This window comes from Oncorhynchus mykiss, chromosome 25 (assembly GCF_013265735.2).
Source record: "Oncorhynchus mykiss isolate Arlee chromosome 25, USDA_OmykA_1.1, whole genome shotgun sequence".
NCBI classification, from domain to species: Eukaryota; Metazoa; Chordata; class Actinopteri; order Salmoniformes; family Salmonidae; genus Oncorhynchus; species Oncorhynchus mykiss.
The window spans coordinates 38322839-38334988 of record NC_048589.1 but is presented as its reverse complement, the minus strand read 5'-3'; the positions used below and the strand labels follow the sequence as shown (position 1 = coordinate 38334988).

Here is a 12150-nt window from a genome sequence, read left to right as displayed (position 1 = left end):
GACAGACCGGCTGAGGCGTGGGAACCTGACAGACCGGCTGAGGCAGGGGAGCCTGTAGCGGCTCCTGGATCCGACGTCATTCACACCGACACAACAAACAAAAAAAACACTCCCTGATGCTTCCCTTAGGTGAGGCGTTATTCTGTAACAATGTGCACTGAGAGTCGGGAAGAAAGTTCAGGAAGTGTTTTAATAAAATAAACGGAACATGAAACAAAACAAGAACCACGAACAACATACACTAAGTTGACTGTGCCTTTAAACAGCTTCGAAAATTCCAGAAAATGATGTCATTGCTTTAGAAGTTTCTGATAGGCTAATCGACATAATTTGTGTCAATTGGAGGTCTACCCGCGAATGTATTTCAAGGCCTACCTTCAAAGTCAGTGCCTCTTAGCTTGACGTCATGGGAAAATCAAATTAAATCATCCAAGACCTCAGAAAACAAATTGTTGACCTCCACAGGTCTGGATCATCCTTGGGAACAATTTCCAAATGGCTGAAGGTACCACGTTCATCTGTACAAACAATAGTAAGTATAAACACCATGGGACCACACAGAAGGAGAACCGTTCTGTCTCTGAGCGATGAATGTACTTCGGTGCAAAAAGTGAAAATCATCCCCAGAAAAACAGCAAAGGACCTTGTGAAGATGCTGGAAGAAACAGGTACAAAAGTATCCATATCCACAGTAAAACGAGTCCTATATCAAAATAACCTGAAAGGCCGCTCAGCAATGAAGAAGCCACTGCTCCAAATCCGCCATTAAAAAAAAGCCAGACTACGGTTTGCAACTGCAAATGGGGACAAAGATCACACTTCTGGAGAAATGTCCTCTGGTCTGATGAAACAAAAATAGAACTGTTTGGCCATAATGACCATCGTTAAGTTTGGAGGAAAAAGGGCGAGGCTTGCTAGCCGAAGAACACCCTCCCAACCGTGAACCACGAGGGTGGCAGCATCATTTTGTTGGGGTGCTTTGCTGCAGGAGGTACTGGTGCACTTCACAAAATAGATGGCATCATGAGGTGGGAAAATTATGTGGATATATTGAAGCCGCATCTCAAGATATCAGTCAGGAAGTTAAAGCTTGGTCGCAAATGGGTCTTCCAAATGGACAATGACTCCAAGTATACTTCCAAAGTTGTGGCAAAATGGCTTAACGAGAACAAAGTCATTGTATTGGAGTGGCCATCACAAAGCCCTGACCTCAATCCCATAGAAGATTTGTGGGCAGAACTGAAAAAGCATGTGCGAGCAAGGAGGTCTACAAACCTGACTCAGTTAACCCAGATCTGTCAGGAGGAATGGGCCAAAATTCACCCAACTTATTGTGGGAAGCTTGTGGAAAGCTACCTGAAACGTTTGACCCAAGTTAAACAGTTGAAAGGCAATGCTACCAAATACTAATTGAGTGTATGTAAACTTCTGACCCACTGGGAATGTGATGAAAGAATTAGAAGCTGAAATAAATCATCCTCTCTATTATTATTCTGACATTTCGCATTCTTACAAAGTGGTGATCCTAACTGACCTAAGACAGGGCTCTTTTACTAGGATTAAATGTCAGGAAGTTTAAATATATTTGGCTAAGGTGTATGTAAACTTCCGACTACAACAGTAAATATGGCAGGTAATCAAGGAGGTGATGGAGTCCAGGTGAGTCTGACGATGCGCATGTTCGCGTAACAATGGTGACAGGTGTGCGCCAGAACGAGCAGCCTGGTGACCTAGAGCACCGGAGTGGGAGCACAGGTGACATGCAAGTTTACTGGGTGAATTTCACTGAGTCATTTTCTATTAAGTTATCTTTACTTTTACTCAAGAAGGACATTTGGATACTTTATCCACCACTGATTTGGTGGTGAGTCAGTTAGACCTTGCACATTTAAAGGCTATCTTAAAAAAATAATAATAATATTAAGGCAAGCTAGCCTGCTAAGTAATTGATCTTGCTTTGTAGTTTACCCCTCAGGTTGGATGATAGGGCAGCCTTCCCATTGTGGAGATCCATGCTTGGTTGACTTGATGTGAGACTGGGGTCAGATGTGAGAGAGAGAGAGGTGGAACACTGACTGGCTCAATGCACACTTTCTTCCATTTATTTATTGCAGCTGTTGCATAGCAACTGCGTTGGCAGAGGGTGTGGCGCGTGTGTGTGTGTGTGTGTCTGTGAGAAAGAGAGAGAGAGAGAGAGAGAGAGAGAGAGAGATGTGTCCTTTAACCATTTGTACATTGTTAAAACACTGTATATATATAATATGACATTTGTAATGTCTTTATTGTTTTGAAACTTCTGTATGTGTAATGTTTACTGTTAATTTTTGTTGTTTTTCACTTTATATATTCACTTTGTATGTTGTCTACCTCATTTGCTTTGGCAATGTTAACACATGTTTCCCATGCCAATAAAGCCCTTGAATTGAATTGAATTGAATTGAGATGGAGTGCAGACGTGTTTTATTCGTCCTCTCGTGTACTTTTGTATTTTGTCTTTTTTTTGTATATATTTCAATTTTATTTTCAATCTCTTTTCCATTTTAATTCAGTTATGCCTTCAGGTAAGATGCCTCACCCAATGTGATACGGAACCACTATTACCTTATAGCAAGAACCACCTAGCCATCAGAAGCTAACCAGCTAATTAGCTACAAGCTATTTAGTCAATGTTAGCCACTGCTAGTGGCCTTTACCTTCTACACAGACGCCAGACTTTTTTAAAATATATTTTTATATATAATACTCGCCAGTCTACCAGTACCGGACTGTCTCTCCACTACAACGCTGGTTTCCTGGATTCCGGCCGTAATCCCTGGACCATTACTCCTGATCTTCACAGCTAGCTAGCACCAACCGAGTTACCCAGTACCGAAGCTCCCCCTGAGGCCCACCTCCCGGCCTATTCAGTTGTTCACCCGGACTCCACCCAAACACGGCTAGAACACACTACTCCACCGGATCCTTGCCGTAAGCTCTGGACCTTGGTACCGAATCACCGCTGCTACCGAGTGGCTATAGCGGCTAATGCCCCTGCCCCGAAGCTAGCACCAGTTAGCCGTGAGCCAATATGCCTTGTCTACTATTGTTTAGGTTAGTTATCATTGTTTTAGTTGACAATGGAGCCCCTAGTTCCACTCATTATACCTCTGATACCTCCTTTGTCCCACCTCTCACACAAGCGGTGACCTCACCCATTATAACCAGCATGTCCAGAGATACAACCTCTCTTATCATCATTCAGTGCCTGGGCTTATCTCCGCTGTACCTGCACCCCACCATACCCCTGTCTGCACATTATGTCCGGAATCTATTCTACCACACCCAGAAATCTGCTCCTTTTATTCTTTGTCCCCAACGCTCTAGGCGACCAGTTTTGATAGCAATTAGCCGTACCCTCATACTACTCCTCCTCTGTTCCGCGGGTGATGTGGAGGTAAACCCAGGCCCTGTGTGTCCCCAGGCACCCTCATTTGTTGACTTATGCGATCAAAAAATCATTGGTTTCATGCATGTTAACATCAGAAGCCTCCTCCCTAAGTTTGTTTCACTCACTGCTTTAGCACACTCCGCCAACCCTGATGTCATTGCCATGTCTGAATCCTGGCTTAGGAAGGCCATCAAAAATTCTGAGATTTCCATACCCAACAACAACATTTTCTGTCAAGCTAGAACTGTCAAAGGTGGAAGAGTTGCAATCTACTGCAGAGTTCTGTCATACTTTCCAGATCTATACCCAAACAGTTCGAACTTCTAATAAAAAAAGTGAATCTCTCCAGAAATAAGTCTCTCACTGTTAACGCCTGCTATTCTCGACCCTCCTCCGCTCCCAGCTGTGCCCTGGACACCATTTGTGAATTGATCACCCCCATCTAGCTTCAGAGTTTGTTCTGATATGTGACCTAAACTGGGATATACTTAACACCCCGGCAGTCCTACAATCTAAGCTAGATGCCCTCAATCTCACGCAAATCATTAAAGAACCAACCAGGTACAACCTTAAATCCGTAACCATGGGCACCCTCATAGACATTATCCTGACAAACTTGCCCTCTGCTGTTTTCAATCAGGATCTCTTTCGATCACTGCCTCATTGCCTGTATCCGCTTTGGGGCCGCGGTTAAACGACCACCCCTCATCACTGTCAAACGCTCCCTAAAACACTTCTGCGAGCAGGCCTTTCTAATCGACCTGGCCAGGGTACCCTGGAAGGATATTGACCTCATCCCGTCAGTCGAGGATGCCTGGTCATTCTTTAAAAGTAATTTCCTCAACCATCTTAGATAAGCATGCCCCGTTAAAAAAAGGCAGAACTAAGAACAGATATAGCACCTGGGTCACTCCAGACCTGACTGCTCTTGACCAGCACAAAAACATCCTGTGGCGGACTGCCATAGCATCGAATAGTCCCCACGATATGCAACTGTTCAGGGAAGTCAGGAACCAATACACGCAGTCAGTCTGGAAAGCAAAGGCTACCTTTTTCAAGCAGAAATTTGCATCCTGTAGCTCTAACTCCAAAAAGTTTTGGGACACTGTAAAGTCCATGGAGAACAAGAGCACCTCCTCCCAGCTGCCCTCTGCACCGAGGCTAGGTAACACGGTCACCACTGATAAATCCATGATAATCAAACATTTCAATAAGCATTTCTCAATGGCTGGCCATGCCTTCCTCCTGGCTATTCCAACCCCGGCCAACAGCTCGCTCCCCCCCGCAGCTACTCGCCCAAGCCTCCTAAGCTTTTTCTTCGCCCAAATCCAGATAGCAGATGTTCTGAAAGAGCTGTAAAACCTGGAACCGTACAAATCATCTGGGCTAGACAATCTGGACCCTCTATTTCTAAAACTATCAGCTGCCATTGTTGCAACCCCTATTACCAGCCTGTTCAACATCTCTTTCGTATCGTCCGAGATCCCGAAAGATTGGAAAGCTACCGCGGTCATCACCCTCTTCAAAGGGGGTGACACCCTAGACCCAAACTGTTACAGACCTATATCCATCCTGCCCTGCCTTTCTAAAGTATTTGAAAGCCAGGTTAATAAACAGATCACTGACCATTTAGAATCCCACCGTGCCTTCTCCGCTGAGCAATCCGGTTTCCAGGCCGGTCACGGGTGCACCTCAGCCACACTCAAAGCACTGAACGATATCATAACTGCCATCGATTAAAGACAGTACTGTGCAGCCGTCTTCATCGACCTGGCCAAGGCTTTCGACTCTGTCAATCACAGTATTCTTATCGGCAGACTCAATAGCCTTGTGGTTCACCAATTACTTTGTAGACAGAGTTCAGTGTGTCAAATCGGAGGGCATGTTGTCCGGTCCTCTGGCAGTATATATGGGGGTACCACAGGGTTAAATTCTCGGGCCGACTCTTTTCTCTGTATATATCAATGATGTCGTTCTTGCTACGGGCGATTCCCTGATCCACCTCTACACAGACGACACCATTATGTATACCTCTGGCCCTTCCATGGACACTGTGCTAACTAACCTCCAAACGAGCTTCAATGCCATACAACACTCCTTCCGTGGCCTCCAACCGCTCTTAAACGCTAGTAAAACCAAATGCATGCTTTTCAACCGTTCGCTGCTCGGACGCTCCCGCCCGACTAGCATCACCACCCTGGACGGTTCCGACCTAGAATATGTCGACAACTATAAATACCTAGGTGTCTGGTGTCTGGTTAGACTGTAAACTCTCCTTCCAGACTCATATTAAACATCTCCAATCCAAAATCAAATCTAGAATAGGCTATCGATTTCGCAACAAAGCCTCCCTCACTCACGCTGCCAAACTTACCCTGGTAAAACTGACTATCCTACCGATCCTCGACTTCGGCGATGTCATCTACAAAATAGCTTTCCATACTCTACGTAGAAAACTGGATGCAGTCTATCACAATGCATTCCATTTTGTTACTAAATCAACTTATACTACCCACCACTGCGACCTGTATTCTCTAGTCGGCTGGCCTTCACTACATATTCGCCGCCAGACCGACTGGCTCGAGGTCATCTATACGTCTATGCTAGGTAAAGCTCCGCCTTATCTCAGTTCACTGGTCACGATAACAACACCCACCCGTAGCACACGTTCCAGCAGATATATCTAACTGATCATCCCTAAAGCCAACACCTCATTTGGCCGCCTTTCCTTCCAGTTCTCTGTTGCCAGTCACTGGAATGAATTGCAAAAATCTCTGTTGGAGAAATTGTAATTATTCGCTCCTATGGCCTATTGCTTTTTGCACATACTGTATATAGACTGTATTTTTTTTCTACTGTGTCATTGACTTGTTTATTGTGTTATTGGCTTGTTTATTGTTACTCCATGTGTAACTCTGTGTTGTTGTCTGTGTCACATTGCTTTGCTTTATCTTGGCCAAGTCGCAGTTGTAAATGAGAACTTGTTCTCAACTAGCCTACCTGGTTAAATAAAAATTATAATTAAAAAAGATAGATAGATAGAGAGGGAAAACAAGAGAAAGGGAGAGATATAGAGAGTGATGAAGAGAGAGTGTGGGAGAAAGAGGGAGAGAGAGAAAGATTTATGGTGGTCTATGATGAGATCTGTGGGTCTGTAATTAGTGTGTGTCCACAATGTACACTGCAACACAAACAAGCTGGAGAAAACATGTCCCACAGTGAGAGAGGCCCACTGTGTCTCAGAATATGATTACACAGACAGACACCAACTCTCTTATCCCCTCTTGCGGTCGATTCCCTCTCTCCTCCTCTACAAGGACTTGTCCACACACTCTGTCTGATACCGAGTCCTCCTCTACAGGTCCATTCCCTCTCTCCTCCTCTTCTCTCCTCTCCTCCTCTACAAGGACTTGTCCACACACTCTGTCTGATACCGAGTCCTCCTTTACAGGGCCATTGACACAACTACCCTCTTCTGTTCTCTCACTCTTCTTCACTCCTCCTGTTCTCCTCTCTTCTTCCCGTCCCTACTCTTCACTCCTCCTCCTGTTCTCCTCTCTTCTTCCTGTCGCTACTCTTCACTCCTCCTCCTGTTCTCCTCTCTTCTTCCTGTCCCTACTCTTCACTCCTCCTCCTGTTCTCCTCTCTTCTTCCTGTCCCTACTCTTCACTCCTCCTCCTGTTCCACTCTCTTCTTCCTGTCCTCACACTTCTTTCCTCTTCCTGTTCTCCTCTCTTCTTCCTGTCCTCACTCTTCTTTTCCCTTCCTGTTCTCCTCTCTTTTTGCTGTCCTCACTCTTCTTTCCTCTTCCTGTTCTCCTCTCTTCTTCCTGTCCTCACCCTTCTTTCCTCGTCCTGTTTTCCTCTCTTCTTCCTGTCCTCACACTTCTTTCCTCTTCCTGTTCTCCTTTCTTCTTCCTGTCCTCACTCTTCTTTCCTCTTCCTGTTCTCCTCTTCTTCCTGTCCTCACCCTTCTTTCCTCTTCTGTTCTCCTCTTCTTCCTGTCCTCACCCTTCTTTCCTCTTCCTGTTCTCCTCTCTTCTTCCTGTCCTCACCCTTCTTTCCTCTTCCTGTTCTCCTCTTCTTCCTGTCCTCACCCTTCTTTCCTCTTCTCATCTTTTCTTTCTAAAGTCCGGAAACCGTCTCTAAAATGTAGAAATGAGGAGTAGAAAATATTCAAAGGCTTGATGAAAAGAAGAAGCAGGAGTGCTTAAGGTATTCCCAAACAACCACAAGTGGAGGGGTTTTGCACAGCAAACAAAATGTACATGATAACCACAAATAGGTGCTGCTAAGTGGCATAAAAAGTCCAGCCACTCATGTGGATTTGAAAGTTCAAATACATAAAGATTTATTAAAGGCTTATTGAAGGAACCTGACCACAGGAGTAACTGTTTTCATTTAAACTGGAAGACAATACAGCACAGAAACCTTATGGCACATTTTTTTTTTGGGGGGGGGGGGGGGGGGAACTAAAACACAAACATAAAAACATACTTTCGTCATAGTAACGGACACGGTGATATTTACATGAATTGATGAAGTAGTTTGTCTTTGGCAATATGAATACACGTCAATGAAATACAGAACGCACCTACGGAGGACTCCATATTACCAGATCAGCTGGAAGGTCATGCCATCAAGACTACGGGGTTCAGAAACAGGACACAGAAATGATCAGTAGCATGTTTTTACAGAACACTACCTGCCTCTTATTTACATAGAAACTACATGGGGACTTTTTGGTGTATTGTTCCTTTGTTAAACAACAACAGTGGTAATAAAAGTCACTCAATATTTGTAACCACAAATTGCTCTGTGTTGTTTAAGTTATTAGTTGAAAACTAAGCACCAATAAGGATCTCTTAAAACCCAGCAGTTGCTGATTCTATCAAAATTTATTGACGTAAGTGAGATAAAGTACCATGCAGTTTCCATGACGACCATGTGAAAAATGTACCGCAAATAAGTACCCGGCAATCCATTGAGCTTTCTTCTCCTTTCTTCTCATAAAACCCCTCCAAACAATAAATATGGAAGAAAAATAGATATAAAACAATCAAAAAACATGATAAAACAAATAAACACTTTTTTTAAACTCATCAATAGATACATCACTATTTGCCTGGCTAGTATTGACAGTTCATTGATAATAATTCATATGAAATGTTTTTTCCAGAACACTTCATACGTTGTGGCACCTGAAGGATTGTGATTGGAGGAAGAGTTATCTAGTGAGTGTTAGACTTTAGACAGGCAGTATCCCACAAACGATAACGTATCTTTAGTAATATATTATCAGTGGAAGACACATTTACACATCACCTCAACGTAATGAAGGGAAAATAAGGGATGTCTCAACTGATACCCTATTGTCCATATAGTGCACTACTTTGACCAGAGCCTCATCGGGTTAGTTAGCTCTGGTCAAATGGAGTGTATTATGGGATAATGGGTGTTATATTCAACTAAAAAGGCCACACAAAATGGAATCCATTCCAAGGAGCCAATGCACAGCGAGTAGTGTGGTAGGTTCCAAGAACAAGGACTAGGACAGTACGACGACCCATCTGACAGAAATGCAACAGCACACTGGCAGCGTTTGACGTGTTCACATATGTTTGTACTCTATTTCAGGTAGATAAGGAATTATTAAAGCCTTTGGCACTGAAATTAATCTTTCATTTAATATCTTAGTGCAATCTGGTGAGATAATGTAAAAATACGCACTATGTAGTTTGTATTTATCTAGCCGTCTTATTTTGTGAGTTTCCTTCAAGTTATTACCTGTCCAACGAGTCTATAGTAGCCTGCTTAATACTGACAACAAAGACCTGAAGAGCTACAAGAGTAGAAAGGACAACAACACAGCCGGACACATAAAATAACAACCCAAAAACACTTTGGTAAACTCCTGTTTCATAAACAAAAAAAACAAAAAATAAAAGGAAGACATTGAAACATCAACGACGTCTAAAACCTTAGAAAATAAAGAAGCGATGGAAGAACAGACACAGAGAAGGAAGGGTGAGAGAACAGACGGCCGACACTCACTACCATCCAACCTCATCTTTAATCACACGGGCTTCAACATTCACCTGTCAGGGAGAACCCATCAGACACAGGGGTCACTATACGGCCATGCTGGAGAAGACAGAGGACGTTTGGTCCTTTTAACGCAGAAATAACTCAAATTCATGCCACGAAGATCTGACCATTTTGTCAGTTGTGTCCCTTTCTAACATGGCCATCTAGTGGGACATGGTAGTTTTATCCACTATGGGATGAAGGAAGTCGCCATCTACCAACGGGAGGAGAGAGGTACCATCATATCGCAGACAGAGATTTACCCAACAGACCAGCTTTTTGTCCCTGAATAAGTTTGTCTTACTGTATCAAAGCCCAAGTTAAAACAAGGTTGAGTGAAGATGACAAGAAAGGAACCATCAAATCAAAAAGACAAGACAAAACAACAGAGAAGGATTCCACACCTATGGGCGCAGAACTTCCAGGCAGAACCTTTTTGTTCGCTAGGATACTTATATGAAAATAATTCATGCTTCATGCTAAATACATTATTTACCAAACATGATCTTTGTCTGAATATAAACATGTTTGTATCTTTTTCTTTACAGAACCATTACAACACGATTTGGGAAAAAAATCATGCTGGCTACATTGCTTAAACTTAGAAAAAAATCTACAACTCTAGTTTAACTTTTTATACAGTGCTATCCTGACTGGATGAAATTGCTTTATTACGTCATGAGGGTAGGTTAGTAAACACAAACAAACACTAAAATAAACAGCTCCACAGTCATATGACTGTTCTTCTCACATGAAATCACATGGCAGGTTTCACAGCATCATTTCCCATCCAACACATCAAGGTGTTCAGGTGTTTGTGACACGGGGAGAATATCACTATATCACTGGAGTAAAACTCAGTTATTCTTGTCGATTGCTTTCATAAAAGGACACAGGCAATTTTGAGGTTCTCTCAACATGTTTTCAGTTATTTTCCTCTCTGATAAGCGCTAGCCAGACTATTAGTTTATGGCTTTTACCAAACTCAATTAACTTACATTTAGAGAAGACAACGTCAGGAAAAAAACAAACCCTTCCTTCATCCCACTTGTACCAGCGAACTTCACCTCACTACAGTCCTACAGTCAACCTTTAAGGGGAAAACAACACTGTCCCCTCTGCCTTGGCATGCTAGCTAGTGCCAGTGGGTAAATGTGATTAGCAGTCAGAAAGATAGTTAGCTAAGGAAGTGCTACCATCATCAGTGGGCTGACCAATACCTATATGGCACTGTTTCAACACTGACACGACAAAGGAAGGACATACAAAAACTGGCTACCGAGTGTCTTTTCTATGAGCTTAGTTAGGCTAGGATAACTGATGAGTATATTTTCTATGAGCTTAGCTAGGCTAATGGTCACTAAGCTAACAGCATCACATAATTTAATGTCAAAGAAATATCTGGGGAAGCTGCTTCGCACACAGACAAGACAGAGTTTGGAAAACTAGGTTTTAAATATATATTTTTAAATATCCGACATATTAGCACCATTGTTTTCGAAAGTCTGATGCCGAACAAATGGGATATGCCTGTATTACTTCAGCATATACCTGTATTACTTCAGCATATACCTGTATTACTTCAGTGAACTAGTTGACTAATATAACATTGCTTTAGCCAGTATAGCATGTGTATTTGTGCTTGTTTATTGTGACACATTGAAGTATATGGTCACATCCTAACAGGAATATGCAGGCCTTAGACATCAATCTATCTCAAGTTAAGATCTGACCCTGAACACTTACTTTATTACTTTATTATTATTTTAATGATCTATATCACTGTAAAAACAAAATAGTCAGTGATAAGCACCCCATAAGAACTTTGTACCAGGAAAATCCACAGAAATAACAAGTGTATGAGCCTGCTGAAATGTATTATGTAGTGTTAGCTGCGTCTGATGAGCCTGTAAAGGGTAATAGTTTGGGACTGGGTACATTTTGAGAAGAGTAACAATTTGATCCCCTACTCTATTCATACAACCAAGCCGATCCATGGATGGGGCAGTTTTCCAAAAAGGTCATTTTTTGTTATTTTCAGCCAACAGAACCCTGCTAACTTAGCTGAATATCAGAAAACGTTTTGTCTATGGCTTTAATATCCTTTAAACAAATAAAAAACAAACAAAACAAATAAAAAAACATATTTTTTGCAACCTTCAAAAACATTAACTTTAAAGATAGGAAAACAAAGTGATTGTTTTTGATATTGCCACAAATCTTTCAGAATTCACCTGATGTCCTGGAAAAAAGAAAGTGTACATTTCTATATTAAAAGTGATGTTTCTCTCTCTCTCTCTCTCTCTCTCTCTCTCTCTCTCTCTCTCTCTCTCTCTCTCTCTCTCTCTCTCTCTCTCTCTCTGTGTCTCTCTCTCTGTGTCTCTCTCTCTCTCTGTGTGTCTCTGTCTCTCTGTGTCTCTCTGTCTCTCTGTCTCTCTGTGTCTCTCTGTCTCTCTCTCTCTGTCTTTCTGTGGTCAGTTTTTTGTGGGTTCTTTCTGTTCTTTCTGGCCCTTGGCGGTTCTGTTGGTGATATTGTTCAAGCAGGCCCGGACGCCAGCCAAGTGGAGCAGCGAACCCGCCGCCTCCTTCATCTCCTCGTCATCACTCTCTGGCGGCTTTTCTGCGCGCCGTTTTTTT

The 12150-nt window shown here is 42.7% G+C and overlaps 1 protein-coding gene across 1 annotated transcript in view; it reads right to left on the bottom strand.

Moving 5' to 3' along the window:
- Positions 1-7752: 7752 nt before the first annotated feature.
- The window catches only part of LOC110504247 (forkhead box protein N3), a 133526-nt gene continuing 129128 nt past the window's right edge, over positions 7753-12150 (bottom strand). Inside the window, 1 exon segment of the mRNA XM_036962803.1 lies at positions 7753-12149. Within this exon segment, the coding sequence (XP_036818698.1) occupies positions 11988-12149 (162 nt within the window). The 3' untranslated portion in view covers positions 7753-11987.